Source organism: Madurella fahalii (assembly GCF_045866475.1).
Source record: "Madurella fahalii IFM 68171 DNA, scaffold_1, whole genome shotgun sequence".
Lineage (NCBI taxonomy): Eukaryota > Fungi > Ascomycota > Sordariomycetes > Sordariales > Madurella > Madurella fahalii.
The window spans coordinates 2,826,053-2,847,159 of NW_027263971.1; the positions used below are offsets into that span (position 1 = coordinate 2,826,053).

General features: G+C 54.5%; 6 protein-coding genes across 6 annotated transcripts; 5 read left to right on the plus strand and 1 right to left on the minus strand.

Moving 5' to 3' along the window:
- Nucleotides 1-984: 984 nt before the first annotated feature.
- On the plus strand, nt 985-3,086 carry MFIFM68171_00880 (Solute carrier family 7 protein; the record flags this gene model as incomplete). The annotated part of the gene is made up of 4 exons (XM_071056302.1): nt 985-1,660; nt 1,721-2,232; nt 2,289-2,450; nt 2,511-3,086. 4 exons carry the CDS (start codon nt 985-987, stop codon nt 3,084-3,086), a joined length of 1,926 nt encoding a protein of 641 aa, XP_070912403.1.
- Nucleotides 3,087-3,507: 421 nt separating this feature from the next.
- MFIFM68171_00881 (Enoyl-CoA hydratase domain-containing protein 3, mitochondrial) lies at nt 3,508-4,554 on the plus strand (the record flags this gene model as incomplete). The annotated part of the gene is made up of 1 exon (XM_071056303.1): nt 3,508-4,554. The coding sequence occupies one exon, from the start codon at nt 3,508-3,510 to the stop codon at nt 4,552-4,554; it is 1,047 nt and encodes a 348-aa protein (XP_070912404.1).
- A 2,697-nt stretch (nt 4,555-7,251) lies between these two features.
- Nucleotides 7,252-9,344, plus strand: MFIFM68171_00882 (Lactose permease; the record flags this gene model as incomplete). The annotated part of the gene is made up of 7 exons (XM_071056304.1): nt 7,252-7,383; nt 7,464-7,533; nt 7,596-7,620; nt 7,697-7,822; nt 7,903-8,144; nt 8,211-9,147; nt 9,209-9,344. The coding sequence occupies 7 exons, from the start codon at nt 7,252-7,254 to the stop codon at nt 9,342-9,344; spliced, it is 1,668 nt and encodes a 555-aa protein (XP_070912405.1).
- A 606-nt stretch (nt 9,345-9,950) lies between these two features.
- Nucleotides 9,951-10,750, plus strand: MFIFM68171_00883 (uncharacterized protein; the record flags this gene model as incomplete). The annotated part of the gene is made up of 2 exons (XM_071056305.1): nt 9,951-10,103; nt 10,496-10,750. The coding sequence occupies 2 exons, from the start codon at nt 9,951-9,953 to the stop codon at nt 10,748-10,750; spliced, it is 408 nt and encodes a 135-aa protein (XP_070912406.1).
- A 3,281-nt stretch (nt 10,751-14,031) lies between these two features.
- On the plus strand, nt 14,032-14,991 carry MFIFM68171_00884 (uncharacterized protein; the record flags this gene model as incomplete). The annotated part of the gene is made up of 1 exon (XM_071056306.1): nt 14,032-14,991. The coding sequence occupies one exon, from the start codon at nt 14,032-14,034 to the stop codon at nt 14,989-14,991; it is 960 nt and encodes a 319-aa protein (XP_070912407.1).
- A 1,238-nt stretch (nt 14,992-16,229) lies between these two features.
- On the minus strand, nt 16,230-18,457 carry GLN4_1 (Glutaminyl-tRNA synthetase; the record flags this gene model as incomplete). The annotated part of the gene is made up of 6 exons (XM_071056307.1): nt 16,230-16,313; nt 16,380-17,247; nt 17,313-17,864; nt 17,927-17,934; nt 18,011-18,073; nt 18,134-18,457. 6 exons carry the CDS (start codon nt 18,455-18,457, stop codon nt 16,230-16,232), a joined length of 1,899 nt encoding a protein of 632 aa, XP_070912408.1.
- Nucleotides 18,458-21,107: the final 2,650 nt, after the last annotated feature.

The window sequence follows — 21,107 nt, forward strand, 5'->3', positions numbered from 1 at the left end:
CTCACACGGATGTTAATGGTCACGTCCGTGAAAATGGACTGTGGGTTGCTATCCTAATAGACATTCTGCCCATATTTTCAAAGAAGATATCAGATTCATCTTATCCACTGGTGATTCAACCCGCTCTATATACAAGCCCCGACAATAGCAGTGGGCTTGAACCTTACAAAGTGCAACTACTAACCACCACGTAGGATAAAGGTGAATATGTGCTTAATCAGCCGCGCACCCCATCCAACTTTCTTGTCTAGATACCAAAGCAATCGATCCGCCTCGAAGCGGTAGATGGAATATTGATCAAATTTAGTCCTGTTTAGCTTTAGATACCCTCTTCTGAGTACTGCCTAGGGCATGGTTAACTAGGTGATGCCTTACTTTCGCACGTTAGCCATTACGGTATATACCTGCACTATGTTTACTAGCCGCATATTCGAGCCCAATAGATTCACACGCAGCTCTGTAAACAAACTCCACGATGCGGAACTACTAGAGCAGGCACCGACAGATAGAGAGCACCACTAGCTAGGGCTGATTCCCATCCAGCCCGTATTTCTAACCTGCACTTAAACCAAGTGCGAACCTGAGGTTGCTCTTTTGAAAATCACGCAAACCTCCATTCACAGCATCTCTCTCCTCAACTTACACGCTCTCTTGCATAAGGTACCCGCCCAAAATAAATCCCCCATCTATCAAAGCCGACTGTCAACCGTCGGACACCTGCTCGGCATCTCAAGAACACCAAATCGTCAAATGCCGAGCCCAACCGACACAGTGTCGCATTCGCTGTCAACAGCGGCGGCAGCCGCCCGCGATTCCCCTGCAGCGGCAGGGCCCTCCGCCACCCGAGCGGGTCATTGCGTGCTACAGGTAGGGCGGCGGCGGGGTCCAGCGGGTGCCGTTGCAGTGGGCCCCAGCAGCAGCAGCAGCAGGCTATTTACAGCGGAGCCCCCACCGCCGCCGCCGCCGCCGCCTCCAAGCGGAACTATGACGACGGCGCTGGGAGCGAACACCTGTCATTCGCAACGACGCACCCGACAACAGCCGCAGCCGTCAGGGAACAGCCACGGCCATTTGAGCGCGAGCCTCACCTGCTTCCCCCGATTCATCAGTCCGCCGACCAGCCCACCATCACCCCGGCCAACGGATGCTGGTAGCGGGCACGGGGATCATCCGGGAACCGAAAAGAGCAAGCAAGGTACCAAGGCCAGGAAGCACCACAACATGGCGGCAGACTCGGCGCGCTTGCGCCCTAACGGCGGCGATTACGCGGCTGCCGAGCGGAGGCCGCTTCTGGCTCCCGGCGGCAGCACGGCGAACGGTGGAGAGCACGGGTTTGCAGTAGCCCCCGGAGGAGATGACGCAGGTGAGGAGGGCGGATACCGGGCTGACGACGACAACGACGACGCGGAGAGCGCTATTGCTGCTGCGCCGGGCGGGGGCGCAGCGGTGGGGACGTTCACGCGCAACCTCGGGGCGGTCGAGGCGTTCGCCATCGTCGTCAGCATCGTCATCGGCAGCGGCGTGTTCACGTCGCCCGGGTCCATCGACACCAACGTGCCCTCCCCCGGCGCGGCGCTTCTGGTCTGGCTTGTCGGGGGCGTGCTGGCGTGGACGGGCGCGAGTACCGTGGCCGAGCTGGGGACGGCGATCCCTGGGGAAGGTTGGTTTGCTGCAGTGGAGTGTTGGGCTGTGGTGGGCTGAAACCGCTGACGTGCTGCAGGTGGTGTGCAGCCCTATCTGAAGTACATCTTTGGGGATGTGTTCGGCTTCCTCGCGGCCTGGACCTGGGTGGTAGCGGTCATGCCGGCTACGCTGGCAATCTTGAGCATCGTCTTCATCCAGAGCATCTACTCGGCCGCGGGCGTGACGGGTCAAGGGGATAGGATCGAGCACAAGCTGCTGTCGATCCTTGTGCTGGCCTGTATTGGCGTGGCTAACTCCATCAGCACAAAGGCGAGCACCCGGCTCAACAACTTCTTCGTCGCCGCCAAATTCGTCACTATCGCTGCGATTGTCGTCGCCGGCGTCGTAGTTGTGGTTCTTCAGCTGGCGGATCCGAACAGGGTGGTTGGTGGGCGCGACTGGATCAAGAAGCCTTGGTTCGGCTACAGAGATAGCGTCAACCCCGACGGGAGCGTCACGCACTGGGCTGGACTGAGCGAATGGGAGATGTTTGGGCACTTGTCAGCTGCGCTGTACGCGGCTCTCTGGGCGTATTCAGGATGGGATAAGGTCGGCCACCGCAGACGGTTTCGAGTTTATGGACGGACGGGACTAACAAATTTTAGGCCATATACATCTCGGCAGAGCTCTCAGCCCCGGCCCGCCAGCTGCCTCTGGCTCTCAACACATCCATTCCGACCATCATTCTGTGCTTTATCACGGCCAACGCGGCATATTACATCCTGCTGCCCTGGGATGTTGTGTCGACGACGGACAGTGTAGCAGTGGTAAGTCACTGGTCGTACTCCTCTTTAGTGGTTTCTTGCTGATTCGTTTCAACGTGATAGACCGCCATCACGCGCCTTCTCGGCCCTGCATTCGGGATTGTCGCGGCCATTTTCATATGCCTGGTTGTTGCGGGCTCGCTTCTCGGCAACTCGTTTGTCGCCGGCCGTATGGCTGTTGCTGCGGCGAAACAGAACTGGCTCCCTAATTTGCTGAGCGTCGTCGGCCGTGTTGGGACCCAGCCCGACCACAACGAGCATGTCTCCGCAGATTCTCAGAAAACCAGTGACTCAGATGCCCCGATCAACGCCATAATCCTTTCCACCATTCTCTCGGCACTATATATCCTGCTTGGAAACTTCCGCGCTCTGCTGACTTTCAACGGATTGGGAGAATACACGTTCTTCTTTCTGGCGGTTGTTGGTGCGATCGTATTGCGATACCGCGAACCACACCTCGAGAGGCCTTATAGACCATTTGTTGCCATCCCGATAGTATTCGCGTTGGTGAGCGGGTTTGTGGTCGTGCGTGGAGCAGTCTTTGCGCCTACGCAGGCTTTTGTTTTGGTTGGGCTTTGGACTTTGGGTTTGGCGTTCTATTTAGTCCAGAGGCGCTACCGGGAGAGGGGGCTGGACTAGCATACCGTTTATCTTCTCACTAAGTTACCTTATTATCACCTAAATACGATACGGCTAGTGGATTAAAGAATTGAGAATGGGCTACGCCCTGGCACTGGATTTCCTGGAAACCAAGCGTTAGCCGTGCTTTGCTCTCCGGCTCTTCCACGGAAGATCATACTCCTATGTCATAGTCTCTTATGATGTTCTACTCACGCGGCAAGTTCCTTTCAACTACACAAAGACCGTGAGCACCTTACCCCTTTCTCGATAGCCTAGCACGAGGGTTAGGGTACATTTTCTTCCTCTTACCCCTCACACACGTCAACAAACGCCATCCGACTATCCTTAAGTCCACTTGTATGCGTTTGTATCAAATAAATCATCTAACATCCTGCTCGTCCACCATAGCCACGAGAATTCTAATAACCCCTAATCAAACATGTCACTCCCCGCCCTCCCCCGCCGCGCAGCGTACATCACTCTCAACAACCCGCAGCGCCGCAACGCCCTCTCCCTCGCCGAACTGCGCTCCCTCAAAGAGCAGCTTATTAAATATAACACATCACCCACAACCGGCCGGACCCTCCTCCTCCCGCCATTCAAGCCATCAATTCTCTCCAAACTGGAACAGTCACACGCCAACCTCGCCTCCTCCTCGCGGTCCTCCTCTCCCGGAGCGTCATCACTCGGCGCCGACCACAGCAACAACAACGATGAAGACGAGTACGCCTGGCTGGTCTCGGCGCGCGCCTTCGCGCACGCACGGCGGGGGCTCCCGTCGGTGCTGGTGCTGGCGGCGCGGGGGCCCGTGTTCAGCTCCGGGCACGACCTGAGGGAGCTGCGGGGATTGGGGGCGGGGCAGGCGGCCGAGACGTTCGGGCTCTGCGCCGAGGTCATGGGGCTGATGCGACGCAGCCCCGCGCTGGTGGTGGGGCGCATCTCGGGCGCCGCCGTCGCCGCCGGCTGCCAGCTCGCGCTCACCGCCGACCTGCCCGTCGCCCACGCCCGCACCCCCTTCCGCCTCCCCGGCGCCCGCCTCGGCCTCCCCTGCTCCAGCCCCGCCACCGCTGTCGGCAGGCGGCTCGGCAACGCGAGGGCGTTCGGGATGCTGGCGCTGGCCGAGGACGTGGAGGCGCGCGAGTTGGGCGGCGCGGTGAGGGTTGTGGAGGGCGGGGACGGGCCGGAGGAGCGGGTTGGGCTGCTGGATGCTGAGGTCGGGCGGGTGGTGGAGAGGTTGGTGGAGATGTCGCCGCAGCAGAGCGCGATGGGGAAGTGGGCTTTCTGGACGCAGGCGAGCCTGACGGGGCAGGATTATGTCGGTGCGGATGGGGAAAGTGTCGAAGGGAGCGGTGGCGATGGGTATCAGGATGCAGTTGAGTGGGCTGGGAGGATGATGGCGCTGCATGCGAAGAGTGAAGATGCTAAGGAGGGCATGGATGTGTTTCTGGAAAAGAGGGCGCCTGTCTGGTATGGTTTTGGAAGATAACGATGTGGATGTGCGAGTAGATGCGCAAGGTCAACGTTCTTTGGCTTGTTTTGATAGGCGTCTCTGTTCCCAATTGTACGGCTGCTGTTGTAATCTAGGGTAGAGTCTTACGTCGTCCTTGTGCCGGGTTGTTTTAGGCACTTCGGGGCTGATTGAAATGCTTGCAGCACAGATAGTGGGCTTGGGGATCGAGACGGAAAGTGTTGCTGGATCAGGTAGGTAAGGTATACAGCCCTCACGCTTCAGATCATGCCTTGTACACCAAAGCAGAAGACAAGCTTGTTCTGCGCATCTTTGTCCTGATTGCTAATTGCATATCTCTGAACTGAACGGGAGCTCAGCACTTTGCGTCCTGATGCGGACCTTTGTCTCGATTCTTAGTATCGTACCTTCGTATTCGTCCCGATTCCTCGCCGATTTTACCTTGACGTTTGAAGCCTACCGATGCCGCTATGTCTGCACGCACGAACCGGACGGCGCCTCTTGATCAAGGTGCGCTCAATCAGGGCGATGAGTAGCTTGGGAGATGGTCTTGCTCATGACGGTTCCTTCTTCTATCCCGCAGACCTTAGCATGGGCAAAACGTAGCTCAGATCTTACTGAACGCATTGAGAACTTCGCATCTTGCCAAGTCCTTAAACTAATGTAATTTTTACCTTTAGCTTCTCATGGTGGTGCAAGAACTCGGAGGATAGCCGAGCTCAATAGTTCCCATCAATGATCCACCCCAGCTCGCGACCCAATCGCCGGTGGCTCATCACTGTCAGTCGGCCGACTCCGCCCACGCTCTGGAATCCCTTAATCCCATTTGGGAGCATATTCCGCGTATACAAGCTTCTCCTCGAGCGACTTGCTATCGTTTCCCAGCCGCCCCCTGGATCGGATAAGGCTCATCCGTAACTCCAGCCCTTACTGGCCGGTGTCTTCCTAGCTTTCGCAAAACCCCAGCTTTAGTAGCAAGCGAGTGTTCCGAGTAAGACGGACGAAGACCAATGAGAGCCTCTAACGGGCTCTGCACCACTTTCTGGGAGCATCTACGGCTTTCCGCAATCTCGCTAGGGCTGCTACCAAGCGAAGCCCACCCATGCGGGAAGGGATGACGAGCTCCACTGAGTTGTCAAACCACATGCACAAGTCTCTAACAGGAAGGGCTTGTATCCTGCGGCCTTGGCTCCGTAGTATGTCCTGGGCGTCGGTGCCTTATGTACTACGAGTACCACCCAAACGGAATCCAGAGATGTACGAGGCGTTGGAAAGACGATATCCTACAACCGCGGTGGTATCTTGTGTCATTGCACGATCCTCTGCCCACTACGGACTCTCATTTGATACTCACCACTCCGTTTTTTCTCTCTCTCTTTCTTTCTTTCTTTCTTTCTTTCTTTCTTTCTTTCTTTCTTTCTTTCTTTTTTTTTCCCTGGTCTGGTTGGCAGCTTCGTATAGGTAGCCGCAAAAGCATTATTAGATCAAACATCGCTTTGATCCGACAAAGACAAGTTTTGTATGGCCCAGGCAGAAACAGCCCAGCTTACCGTTATCTCACAGCTAGCCTTCTCTCGGAACTGACTTCATATCCCGAGTCCGAGGCAAATAAGCCATCCTGTTCCGGATGCTTGGTAGGGTGCCGGTCGTGAAACGCACGCAGCGGTCTACCTAAACGGGTACTAGCCGAGCCTCGGCCGGGCCGCTTTCTGGATCAGAGGTTTGGAATTGGCCGCAGTTGCTGTGGGCACTGGAAGAAGATAGGGCCAGGGGCCTTGCACACACGTGTCTCTCTCCTCGAATACTGCTGATATGGGATGACCTTCGTGGTCCGACTTGACGGAATTGCAGGCCAAGTTCTCCGGGTTCCAGCGGGGCAGACTGCTCGATCGTGCAGGGGGGCTTGCGATTGAGTTGGCGTGATGCTAAGGTTGCGGGTGGTAGCACCGCTAAGCACATGTGCACCCGAGGCGTGCAGACGGCGAGAAATGCAACGGTATCCCGTCTTATGAAGTACCCGCAGGGGCTAGACCGAGCAGGATTCATGGTGGGTTCCGAGATTGCGTGCAATTGGACCACTTGCGCAAGCGGGATGGCCACTTCTCGCTAAGCAAGTAGCGAAGGTACAGTAGGTAATGTACCTAGGGACTGTATGTATGTGCTCCGGCTGTCCCAGGGGCTTGGGTAAGTAGAGAGAGCCTCCTGAGGGCGAAAGCCGTTGGGGGTTGGCCCCCTGTCAGCGGCGGCGGGGCGCCCGCTGAAAGTCCGCTAACTACCTTACCCAGAGAACAGGAACCAAGGCCCGCACGTCCGTCAGACAAGGCGCGCTCCATCCTTTTCATCACGGCTCGATGCTGCAGCCAACGCACCACCCGGCGAATTGCAATCATGTATGGCCGAGGTTACTAGGGAACTGGTCCGGAGAAACCTAGACCCAAATTCGATCGGAGAGTTTTGGTCAATCATGATGCAGCACGGGCGTTACACGCTCCTCGCCTCCCGTTCTGGGACCGCGGGGGGGCGCCATCCGTTCCCAGATCGGAAATTTGGGGAATCCCATTGGAGAGGGTCTCATTAATATACTAAACGCTCCCATGCTCTGGAACCTCGACGCATATAATGTCTGTCGATCCGACTTTTCTTGACCCCGTCTCGACGACATTTCCTGCCTCCCGCCATCCCGCGTGACCTCCCGATTGTTGAGCCAGCGCGAAGATGTCATCTCACGGGTCCAACGATATTAACGAGAAGCCTGCCACGCATGGCATCGAAGTAGTATCGGAGCCGTCCGCCTCCGTTCCTACGGCAGCAAAAGCATCTGGCAAGAAAGAAAAGACTGTGCACAATGTACGTCCGACGCAATGTCATCCGAAGCGCCCAATTAATACTATTCCCATGACCGGAAACTAACGTTGTGGGGCGACTAGGCCGAGCTGTACGCCGCTATCAAAGAGTCCAACATCAACCCTAGAAGCAAGGAGTCGTTTCAGCTCTACTGTGAGCAACCTATTAGTCGGAGATGGGAAGGGGTTGGGCAAATACTGACCATGCCGACGAAGTCGCCATCTTTGTTGCCTTTTGCTGGTAAGCATGCACTATTGCAGTGCCCGCCGTGGGCATCCAGTATTAGGTTGGAATAGTGATGCTAATCGGGCTACAGCGCTTGCGCCAACGGTTACGATGGGTCCCTCATGACGTCCATCATTGCGATGAAGACCTTCCAAACCAAATTCGGCACCGGAGACACTGGGCCGACTGTGGCTGCCATCTTTTCGCTATACCCAGTGTACGTCTCCCTGGGCGGGCCATATGTAGCATGGCTAGACCGCTAGGGTTACAGAAAGCTGACAGCACTTGGCTTTGCAGTGGCGCCATGGTCGGTGCTCCGTTCGCCGCTGTGCTCTCTGACTGGTACGGACGCAAGAAAGGCATGTTCGCGGGCTCTATCGTCATCATTCTCGGCATGATCATCATTTCCACCGCATCCGCCCTTCCACAGTTCATCGTAGGGCGTTTCGTCCTCGGCTTTGGCATCGTTATCATGACCGTCGCCGCCCCGGCATACGCGATTGAGATTTCTCCGCCCCACTGGCGTGGCCGGTGCACAGGTGAGCGCCTCCTTGTTTCTCTAACAATGAGCGTCCGGTTTCCTGACCATGGCGTTCTCTCGATAGGCTTCTACAACTGTGGTTGGTTCGGCGGTGCTATTCCTGCAGCCATTGTCACATTCGGCACGAACTACATGGGCAATGACTACTCGTGGCGCGTGCCGCTAATTCTGCAGGCCTTTGCCTGTGTCATCGTTTTGTGCGCCGTCTTCTTCTTGCCCGAGTCTCCACGCTTCCTTATGGCCAACGACCGCGAGGATGAAGCGATTGAGTTCCTCGTCAAGTACCACGGAAACGGCAACCCCAACTCGGCCCTTGTCCGGCTCGAGATTGAAGAGATGCGTGAAGGCATCAGACAGGACGGTGTCGATAAGGTGTGGTGGGACTACCGCCCGTTCTTGTTGACGCACAACGGCCGCTGGCGGATTGCACAAGTGCTCATGATCTCCGTTTTTGGCCAGTTCTCTGGCAACGGCTTGGGTTACTTCAACACCGTCATCTTCAGGGGTCTCGGCGTCACCAGTGTTGAGCAGCAGCTCGGCTACAACATCCTGAACCAGGTCTTGTCCGCCATCGGCGCCCTGACTGCGGTCGCCTTCACAGATCGGATGCCCCGCCGCCCCGTTCTCGTCATTGGTACTTTTATGTGCGCTGTCGCTCTTGCGGCCAACTCTGGTCTCTCGGCCGTGATCGATCAGCAGCAGCAGATACACGGCGAAGGCAACATCGACCTCTCGTACGGCCAGGGCGCCCTTGCTTCGTACTTCCTTTTCAACATCATCTTCTCCTTCACCTACACCCCACTGCAAGGTGTCATCCCTACCGAAGCACTCGAGACGACCACCCGTGCCAAGGGTCTTGCGCTTTCGGGCTTCATTGTCAACGCCCTGGGCTTCATAAATCAGTTTGCCGGCCCCTACGCCCTTGGCAATATTGGCTACAAATACATCTTTGTCTTTGTTGGCTGGGATTGCGTCGAGGCACTCGCTTGGTTCCTCTTTGGGTATGTTATAGACTTCTGTGCATCAATCAACTCTTTCAGACGCTAATGTCACGTCAACCAGTGTCGAGTCCCAAGGCCGTACGCTCGAGCAGCTCGAATGGGTCTACAACCAGCCCAACCCTGTCAAGGCGTCTCTCAAGGTCGACAAGGTCATTCTCGCCGAAGACGGCAAGGTCGTCGAGAAGATTGTTGCTTAAGGGCCAATTGTTTGGGTCTAGCCTAACTTGGACGGTACATTCCGGTTGTTTGGGGGCTATGAATGTTAGTGCTAAGTGAACTCGGTGGCCTACGGCATAGCTCCCTGGGAGGAGTGTCTGGTTCCAAATGTTGCATTGCTTCGCAGCTCGATCGAGTTAATAATATCGAATGTAATCCTAGTAATGCCCGTTATAGTTCCCAGCAAATATGTCTTTCCTAATCGTGCAGAGGGCGGTGTGAAGGGCTGAGGCCCAACTTATCGACTGGACGACGTTCTCTTAATTATCACAGACCCATGACACGCGCCGTTTACCTCTCTCCCATCGTGCTCACCACCACAAACGACTACAACAATGATGCCAATCCCCTTTTACGGCAGTAAGCACCGCCGCAGGACCCCGCTCGAGTTGCGGCATCTTTCCTGCACCTCCACGTCGCGTACCACGCCGTGCAGCAGCACTTCCTCGCCGACGACTGGATGCGACCTGTAGCGCTATACTAGGTCAGCAGCTCTATCGCCGAGATGCTCTCTGGCCGCGTGGACAACACACCTGGGTTTCACCAGTTCCCGGGCGTTTCCATCACGGTCGCGGCGGCTGCTGCCGATGCTAAGGAAAGCTTCACTCCCGCCGTCGACGCTTTCGCCGCCCGCTGGTCTCCGGCCGCGCCACGACCTTGGCAGTTTGCAGCCTGTCTGGGGCTACGACATTGCGCACTACCTCGCCATGGTCTGCAAGTCCATCAAATTGCCGAGAGATGTCAGCCCCGTCGGCATCAGCGACAGGCGAGTGCTTCCCTCTCATCATGAAGATGCGTGCAACGCTGATGCTACTCGCGTTCTCCAGCCTCCCAAATACCCCCAGTTGCGCCATCTTTGAGCCCCAACCTCGGATATGGCACGTCGCATATTCGCTCCGTCGTAGCCGCGATTACTTCGGGTACATTGTAGTCGACAACGCCCCGATCCCCGAAGGCAGCCTGCTTTAAGCGAGCTCACCTGCTCGATCGCTCTACTACGGTGCGACAACCCGGCACAATATAACCCAGGTGCTGCCACCACTGGTATAAGTTTAGATCTCTATCCTCGCTCCTCTCCGTCTGTTTAAAGAAGTAAAGCCGTCCTACTAACGGCGGGGGCTACTGTCCGTAGGCCGTCGTCGTTACTATCGATAAGACCCTTCGCGCCCGCGCCGTGACCGCCGTTCTTGAGAACGGCACACCGCTGCCTGCCGAAGGTGGCGCCACGGTGTCTATACGCGTCTCTGTCGGCGCGACTACCGACTTCTCCGCCGCGAACAGCAAGGAGACATGGGGCAACGATATCGTCGTGAGGTGGAAGTCCGACCTAGCCGGCCTATTGTACCAGATGACCAGCCCCCCCGGTATTCCCGACCTCGCCTCGTGAACCCTCACAGACTTCATCACTTTCCGACGCTAGCCCTGCACGGCGCTTGGTAAGCGCGCGGCGGGGGGAGCGGTTGCATTATGCCCCTGACTCTAACACCGTTATGTCGGTTGTCAGTAGTATGTTCTCTCGGGATGGAGGTTGTGATAGCAGTGAGGATGAAGAGGAAGGAGAGGTTGCTGCCGAAAGAATTGCCGTGGGATGGTGCGATTGAGATACTGACAGCAGGCCGCCCAGGAAATATAATTAGCGGCTATCGTCCCAGAGGGTGCAGGCGAGTACGCTGAGCTGGCGTCATTTTGCACTCAGCTTGCTCACTTCTGGTGTAATACGGACTGCCTCTGATAAAGACGGGCCCGAAGGAGTCGCCCGAGGATATCAGGTCCGCAACCACGTACAACAAGTCCATACCAGTCTTCACCGCGACGGCTCAAAAGATCCATGCCGGACGTGGCAATGCAGATAGACCGATCTCATGATGCCCCTAGCGAGACGCAGTGGCTGGAGATGGCCCTCATACGTCCTTGTCTCCTCCGCTTGCTGTTTGCTCGAAGCTTATGAAAAAATGTTACGCTCAGGGTTGGGCCTCGCGGGTGGGACCTGCACATGCCGCATGACTTCGCATTATTGAACTCCAGACAAATACGTACCTTAGCTATATTATCTTATTCAGTTCGCATCCCCAATGATCCAAGGCTGGGCCAGTCATCGTGATATTCTACGTCATTGCCTAGAACTCATCGTCGAGACATTTATGGGATGAGATAGTTGCTGGCTTCGAAAGGGATCCGCGGCGAATACGAGAACGAGGTTATCCATTCACTACACCGATGTTTGCAATAGGCGAGGGACTTGTATCCTGCGAAGGAAATGAGTCGTTCGCCAGCTGACGCGCTTGTCAATTTGCCCAGTATCCACCCATCACTGGCCCCGGGTTTGTGGTGCTCTTAGGTCGCTTGAGGAACCCAGGTATAGCGCTAAAATTTGATGTAATTACCGGGGATCCAGACAGTATCAAGTGAGCCATCGACAGCTTGGCCAAGGTGTTCTGCGGTGTGCATAGTCTGGCATCTGTAATGGGATAATTCAACCAGTTTTGGCATATAGTACAGGCAGTTATCATACCGCTTAGAACGTATTATCTATTAATTAATTCACTTAAGCATACATGGTAAAAGTGTTCGTAAAAGCCTGAGTATAGTTTTCGATCCAAAATCTTTCCTTACTGAATTCCTAGCCGGCGAGCTGATAGGATGTGCCCAATTTCCTTTCCTGTTTTCTTTTTTTTTTTTCTCCTTTTTCTTTCTCCCCTCTTTTCCTTCTATCTTTCCCCTCGCTTCCATTAGAGCAGTCTCAAAAATATCAAATGCCTTCCCCAGCCGCCAACTCCCAAGGCAGAGCGGTGCATAACTAAAACCTCATTCCATTACACTTCACGCACCGCCTTGTTCCAATCAGCTGTCATGTAAAGGTTGAACGTTAAGGATTCATCAGCTTACAGTATTCGGGGCCAGTCCCACAGTATCCCCATCTCGAGCAGCAGAGCCCCTTCGGACATGGCTCTGTGGGACTGCAGGTGCCGTCAGGTGGAGGACCTAAACATTTGAGTTAGTTTTGAATTTGACAAACCTCTATGAGTGAAGCATACAGTACTCTGGCCCAACGCCGCAGTAGCCGTACTGTGAGCAGCACATTCCGGCTGGGCAAGGTCTAGTGGCGTCACAGCGGCCAGGGTCGGGTCCACCTGGAATTATCAGAGGGCATCCAAAAGACCACTCAACGTGCTGGAGAATCCAGCTTACAATATTCCGGCCCAACCCCACAGTAGCCGTACCGAGAACAGCACATTCCTGTTGGGCAGGGTCTCGAGGCGTCACAACGGCCGGGATCAGGGCCGCCTCGTGGAATCGTCAAATCGAGCTCGAGAATAACAAACAAGATAGCTTACAGTATGCTGGCCCGACCCCACAGTAACCGTACTGCGAGCAGCACATGCCGGCTGGGCATGGTGTTGTGGCATTGCAGCTACCGGTTCCTTGCCGGGCTGCGACGATCTCGACTGGGCTAGCAACGCCCGCGGTGGCTGCCAGCAGAGAAACAACAATGTTAATCAGAATCATGTTAAAGGGAAGTAAAGTGTGAGCTGTGGGTTGTGTTGCAACGGTGGACTTGCGTGATTACGAGGTTCGTGAAGTGCTGAGGGGAATCGTCGTTTGAACCCTTCACACTATTATACACGCGGTGTGACTAGGGCTGACTTTGTCAGAGATTATGCTATGACATGATGCATGTTTAGCCGCTCTCCGACTTCGCTACGCACACGGAATATGCTAGGCATAGCATGATGATATCATGCTCAAGCCCCTTTCGAACCGGACCATTGATGCTGTGGTACCCACGACATCCCACACCAGCAGCTAGAATTGCAAGGCTGAGCCAACCTATAGGTGCCTACCACCCCCATGCAGCCGGCAATGGACAGCCCACCATCATTACATGTGCCATCACGCCCTTCATCAAACCATGAAGGCTGTGAGCCTGGACTGCTACCTTATACGATTGCTTTCGGCTCAAATTCCAACAATAAAGATGTCAAGAAATTATTACTGTCATACTAGTAGTTTTACTTGTATGCAGGTCTGGAAGGATCAAAGGTATGAACTTGAGCGAAGCCCTAGTAACCCTGAGAGGACTGCTGCGGGCTGAGAATGGCATTGCGGGGTTCGCGACATTCGGATCTAGATCATTGGCTCGATCTTCTGCATAATTTCTTGCATTGGGCCGTCCCGGTTGACAGGTTGCCCAATTACCTGGGTCCGGCGGCAGGTCAAGGGAGTGGGAGGGAGGGGGTGGCGTGAGCCTTGTGACAACCTGCATCCAGGGTTGGCTGACAATCACGATACATGCGAGCACAGCAAGCTTCTGACTTACATTGTGCATCGGCCAAGGCTTGTAAGTAACATCTGTACTGCATATGTTGTGGTGTGATGTGGTTCGGGACCGAAAAGTCACGCTATTACAGACGATGAGAATCACGGATCGAGCGAGTAGCTTGCAATGGTTAAATCAACGTGTACCCACGGATACCCGAATCCGTTTCATATCATGTATTGACCGTCTTTCACACCAGGATGGGCAAGCATATAGAAACACCACATCCACGCCTTGCACAATTCGAGACGCCGACGGAAATGAATCACTCTCTATTTCACCTCTCCACTAGGCGACGTCAGCCGAGGAACCGGCTTCGGAAGCGCCGGAGAGCACACAAATGTAGCGAAATGGTCCATCCTGCCCTCGCTATAAATACCGCCGACATTGGCGTCGCGAGCGGTACAACAAGCGTTATCAACCGCTTCCGCTCGTCATTACGCTGGAGCCGTTACGCCAGGAAACAGCGGGCTGCTGTATCCAGCGTGACCGATTTCAAGGCAATTAGATATGTCCCGGAAACCGGAGCTCCCACTCGCGGTGCGCGCCCACCATTAGCCATCGTTGAATCTGGTGATACTACTTCCTCCCTCATCCCCGAGTTCCGCCATCTTGCCATCCACAGCGAACAGCACCGATTGTCAGATGAGCAAATCACGGCGAGAAAAGTCAGTAGGTCATCAGACCATCTCACCAAAACAAGACGTTTTGCGAAGACACCGGTATTCGCCATTAGCGACTTGGAACGGGCGCTTTCGAGACGGAGGAATACCCCGTTGGCCGTCAACACAGGTACTAGCGAAGTCGCAGGGACATGCTGCGGCTTCCGGGAGATTGTGGACGCAAATTCCTTGTACTCAACCGAAACCATCGATAGCACCACCCCTCACATTCCCCATCTAGTAGCACCTCGACGCTCGCCAACATTGAGGAGACGCAAGTCATTCGGGCCGTTCGTCGCCGGGAGCACGGATCCGTTTTTTCAGCGAAACGACCTCAGTCTGCAAATATGCTTGGAACTGCTGACAGACGAGTTGTCAGCAGCTACCACCAGGCTGTCGGACAGCTGCGGAAATGAGACCTCGGAGCTAAGATTGCCCCTGTGGCTGATGATCGAGGTGTACGAGCATTTGCGTGACCGGCTTCTAGGATGCATGTCACGCAACAGGGAAGAGAGGGAAAGGCTGACGGAGGTGCGGGCCATGTTTGACGTATGGGTGAGGGCACTGCAAACGATCTACGAAAACTTGGGTGTGGTATCGAGCGATGCCCATAGACTGCCAGACGTGGTGGATGAGATTGTGGACTGAGCGGAAAGTGGGCTGGACTAATCATTGTAGTTAAGTGGTGTGTAGCGTTACTGTACAGTAAGTTATTATGACCCTCTTCCTCTTGCCCTCTTCTTGCCCCCGGCCTTGTCAAGCATCTCGATCGGCTTGTTTCTAATCAGGCCCAGCAACCGCCACTAGAACAAGGTATATACGGATTCGGATTCCGAAGTTGTGGGGATCGGCGTTGCCCTCGGGGACTAGGCAGATGACAAGGTTACCTGCTAAGCTCGATGCATGGCTGGAGCTCTCGTTGGGACAATGAAAGGAGAGCCATTCGGGCGCCTGGACTTAGGACGGCGTTCTCAATCCGTTCTGATTTATCGGGCACTGGTGAATATATACTCGTGGAGGTAGGCAGAGCCTGATAACGCTCATCATGAATCCACGAGCTATTTGGGGGGCCTTAGAATGTCTTCGGTGGAGGTGCTCCGTTTTGGTTTTTGTGGGACTTACGAGTAGCAACGGGACTAAGCCGACAACGGCAATTGTGAACATCTGAACTTATCTTTATACCAGGTTGTTAAAGGTGTAAATGTGTGTTGGCAACTCGAAATGTGTGATTGTTCTTCCTTTTTGCAACGTAATACTTTACATGCGTATATAAGAGTATCTTCCCTAACCTTAAGAAGCGGACCCTCGCATTGTCTACTCAACACTTGACCAAGAGACACCCGTATTAACTCGATACGCCAAATATACCTATTCTTCACCAACATATTATTCAGCAGCGCCGAATCACATAGATTGCGTCAGCACCTTATTTAGGCCCGCTAAGCCATCATGTGCAAATTCCGGAGACAGGTCTACACCTGTGGTCACGTCAAAAGAGACGCCAATGGAGTTCTTCTTACCAAACGAGTTGAGAAGTGCGATGGGTATCTAAGTGGTAACGAGTGCACTTGGAAGCTTTCCGACGAGTCCCAGAATTACAAACTTTGGACCATGTGCAATCGATGTCTGACGGAGCCGCTGGCTGACTTTTAGCGGTAGAGTCACAACTGAAACTCTAGAGAATGCCTGGATTGCGAAAACAAACTGGTTGAGCTCTAGCATGCATGTTGTTTGCAATGCTTGACTCCCTGATGCGCCTACTAGTACTAGTAGACCGTAGTTTTCTATAGCTAAACGTTCCCGTAACCCGAATACTCTCATTGCTGTTTTCCTTCGATTGAGTGTTTCCGATACAAACCCCGTTGCCGGCGCGTTTCGTATCTCGTCTAACTGCTCTTGCCCGAATCCTCCTTCAACGGGACGATACGGTTGAGTACAATTTTATTGTCCGTGCTGTCCGAGTCAAGTGCCTACCAGAAACAAGAACACGTTAGCACAAGCACGAATACAGAGGCCAAGAAGAGACAACCACGCACGAAGTAGCCGACGCGCATGGCCTGGAACCGAACACTTTCAGACCCAGCCGCTCCCATCTTTTCGCCCTCTGCCGCGGGCCACGGCGCACGGCGCTTCACATTGTAGAACCCTGACTCAATTAAGGCATTCGGCCATATGATCTCACTATCAGGATTAATGTCGTTGAGGAACCCACCGGGCACCGAGTTGGGCTGGTCCGACTTGAATAGCGCCGTGTAGATGCGCACCTCAGCCGTGGGCGAGCCCTCAGGCACCCACTGGATGTACGTCTTAGGCTTCTTGCCGCCTTTGTCGTAGACAGCCTTAATCTCCTTGACGGCTCCGGTAGCCTCGTCTCTCAAAAAAGAGACAGCGGTGATGGAGTATGGCATATGCAAGAGCCCCACCGTCTTCCCCGGAGCGAGCCGGAAGTAGCCCTTGCTGTCGACTTCTCGGAAATCGGAGCGTTCGATATAGACCCTGTTCGTTAGCCTAATCTTGTGTGAACCCATGGCTGGGTCCTTGGGTGAAAAGGGAATGTCGAGGTCCACCTCCTCGGCATCTTCGATGATGACGGGAATGAGGTCGAGTACCAGCATCAGGCGAGGGACAGTCATATCGAGGTAGCGGCGAACCGACTGCTCAAAGCGCTTTATCTCGATGGATGTGTTGGCAGTGGTTACGCCAAGCTCGTTGATGAAGGAAAGCAGGGCACCGGGGGGCACGCCTCGTCGCTGGATTCCCTTGAGGGTGTAGAGACGTGGGTCGTCCCAGCCGCGGACCGTCTTGGTTTCGATCAGGGCCCTTATGTCTCTCTTGCTCATGATGGTGCCTTTGAGGCTCAACTGACCGGATTCGCGCTGCATTGGCTGGTACCCGACCAGAAGCCTGCTCGCCTTAGCGACCTTACATTACCCAAGCAACTCTAGCCGAACAAGGGAGGGATTGCATACTGGTTCAGCCATTCGTAGCTCTCCCGAGACATAACAAACTCGGTGGTGCACAAGCTGTATGTGATGCCCTCGAAGCTGTCGCACAGGTAATGGGCGAAATCGTAGGTCGGATATATCCGCCACTTGGTGCCTGTCCGAAAGTGCGGCTCCTGGTTCTTGGGAATTCGATAGGCGGCGATATCCCACATTTGCGGGTTAGGATTCTCAATGTCCTGCTTCATGCGAAGCCAGGCGGTTTGCGGCTCATACTCGCCGTCCCGCATACCGCGGAATTTGGCGAGGTTGGTCTCAGCATCCTGGTTTGCGTATTCGCATCGATATCTCGGGTTAGATCCATCCTCACCACCACGCTGCAGCTTGGTATCGGTATCCTTACAATGGCACACATAGGCCTTCCCCTTCTTGATCAGCTCCTCGGCGAGATTATACATGCGCTGGAAGTTGTCGGACGAGTAGGTGATCTTCGAAGGGGCAAAACCCAGCCAGCGGATTGTCTCCTCGATAGCGATGAAGTACTCCTCTTTCTCGGCGTCGGGGTTGGTATCGTCGAATCTAAAGCGCCGTGTCAATATACATCCGGCAGCTATTTGAGAGTCTCGAAGTGGATACCGCACCTAAGAATCTATTGGTTTCGTTGTTGATTAGTTGACCTTGTCACAAAATAGACATCTTAGCGGCTTGCAGTCACGAGTACCTACCGTCTGGCCGCCGTGATATCTCGCGAAACCAAAGTTGATAGCAATTGTTTTGGCATGGCCCAGCTATATTGCCGGGTTAGTGCGCTTCATCGATGCCTAAGGAAGAAGGAATGCCAAACTTACGTGGAGGTAGCCATTTGGTTCGGGTGGGAATCGCGTCACAACGTGTTGTGATGGCCGCAGGCTGTACACCTCGGCGAGGAACCCGCGCTCGAACATGGCATTTTCCGGTCCTACAGTGGCTTCTTCGGCGCCGGCTGGCGTGTCACTGGCCTGACTCCTAAGCGGCGGTTCTGGGGCCGAGTTAGACGGGGCGTTGCAAGCAGCAGCTGCGGCCTTCTTGGCCCGCTTCTGGATGCGCTTCTTGAGCTCGTTTTTGGACACCATTTCCCCTGTCTCCGCATCCAGCTGCAGTTTGGCAGCGTGTTCAGCGATGGCGTCGGCCATGGTGGTGCGATAGTTCGGCGGCTGCTGGGTGCAATGGGTTCAAGCCAGCAAAAGCCAGATGTTGCTTTGTTTCTTGTTGAACGGTTCTCTGAGTCACTGGTAGCATGGGCATGCCTGTTGGCGGGACTCGAGACAACTAACAAACCTCACTCTGGACAGCCATCTCAGCAGCGCAAACTTCCATCCCAACTTTACATTATCGGATTGAGAATCTACACGTTGGAAATTTCGCTGCTGTCTAAAAGATACCAAGTTCTCAAATCGCTCCGTCCTCACCTCGATTCTATTATATGCAGGCAATTACCCTGGCGCTCACGGGCACGGCAGTGTCAAGGTACTCCATGTCCATCACCTAGTTTTCCTCGAAATAGCCTCCCGTGCCATTTAACTGGGGCAGTGTTTGGCCCCACCAGCAATACAGGTATATTATGGATGTCGTAGCGACCCATTCGGCCGCCGCAAGCGGCCAACTCAGTTGTGAAGGACAAGAGGAATATATCGACTGGAACATGCCCTCTTCGGGATTATCTTGATGACTATGGTGCCCCACCCAGGCGAGTACCGTGTATCATCTTTTATACTAAACGCCTGTGGCGAGGATTTGGAGTGGACACGGTGCCTGAGCTCTCTTTGCTCCGAGGTGAGAATTAGGCTGACGCCTAGCGGGCCGTCTGCATACCCACCTCATAACATACGAAAGCACAGAGAGGAAGTACATTCTCTTAGTCAAGGGTATCTCAAATAGCAGTAGTATCGTGTATCACCGTGTAGCCAAATAACGCCGTTTCCCATCATGCATGCCCACGCCGACCCAACCAAGTCTCCAGACCAGCAGTCCCAAAGTACCTCTACCTTCAAGCAAACATCGGCTGTTTTCCCTGCAGCCGCTCCTCTTTCTCTATCTCTTTCCTGTCGTACCTCGACTTCGCGAAATACAACCTCCAGTCAAAGCCAAACACGGCGATGGATGCAATACCCATCCCAAGCAGTACCGACACGACGATCAGCACCGCAAACATAGTTGTGATGAAGGTGCTTGATCCTAGGGGGCTGTCGGCCCGCCGATCGAGACGGTGTGATTTTGGGTCCGCCATCGGTGGGTGATCTCGAGGTGCATGACCGTGTCGGATACTGGGAAGGGACGGTTGCGCTTGGGGGATGTCTTCAGCGATCTCTCGCCTCTCGTTTGCGACTCGCGTCTTCCAAGATGCCCTATTGATGAACCATAGCCTAGAAGTGTGTGGCGTTGATGCTCCGTCAAGGCTGCCGACAGTCGTATGAGACGATATTGAAAAGGGTAGAGCACTAGCGACTTGCCATTGGCACAAGAGTATGACCAGCCATGCTGTCGAATGGTGGAAGCGCATGGCTTGATTGACGAGCGATTGGACTAAGGCGGTACTGTGCCGGCAGTTGAAGGGTCGGACGCAGGACGTGGAGTGGTGCAAGCCATGGTTATGTATTTGAACACGAGCCCGTAGCAATGTTACAAGAATTCGAAAGTTAGGTCCCGATCAGGCGTCGGACTTGAATCCTTCAGGAAGCGGGACACCCATGGCTGTGGCCAGGGCTGAGCACCAGACGCCAAGGGGCAACTACGGCACATCCAGTTCCGAAGCGGACCTTGACTCTAAACGGTTCTCACGTGGGACCGCAATACTTTGATGCCACGCGGTGGCTCGGAGGAAAAAAAAAAAGAGAAAGAAAGAAAAAAGATCGGGAAATTAACGAAAGATCTTCTCTCAATTCACATACCAACCCAACTATGAGTATTTTTCAGGGGCCAGCATACCGAAGCGCGAGCCACGCCAACGATCAGAAAACCGAGCAGCGTGACTGTCGGCCTTCCCGGTGGCGCCAAGAGGACCCTGCCAAGGCTGCTATTTCGATAGTGCGAGGGAGTCTGAATGCGAGCCTATCTAAAGCCGAGTCAAGGGCCCACAACAGGCGCCATGCAGCTGCTGAGCCGCAACTGGCAATGCAACAGACTCGAAGCCTTGCTGTACAGGGCGGGGGACCGCAACTGTCATGAGGATTCTGTACAACGTAGCATACTGCCTTCTAACCTGCAATTACCGAGGCCGTCCCGGGCTTATGGTAGTGAGATCGGGTGTCGGCACCTCATCTAGGTTCAGTCGCCGTTCGCGGTGCTAGCCTGTTTCGATAATTCTCTCTTTCTTTCTTCTTTCTGGCCGATATTAGAATCACATCCCATACACCCCATAGAGTAAGTAAGAGTACGGTATCATGACACGCTTTCTACGATGCAAAAAAACCCCCAGCTCTCACGACATAATAAAGCCTCGACCCGCAAGCTAGACCTTCCCACGACCTTGATACCCCGAACGAGCGTCTGGTAAAACAACAAGGGAGAACAGACGCCGGGGGCAGATAACAAGTTCTGTTGTACATATTAGTACATTACTGCCGGCCTCGCAAACCGGCTTAGATGCGTAGGTGGCATCCTCGCTGACACCACCTGAGGTTCACTATCAGTAATGATTAGCATACTGGCTGGGGCAAGAGGGTGGCGTTGGAAGCGATGGGCATTGAAATGCCCGATATGTCATAAGCAATTGAACTGGATCTGGGCAGAGAAAACCTTCGCGGCGTCTCGAAATCCTGGTGTTTTTCCGTCTTCCCTCTGGAT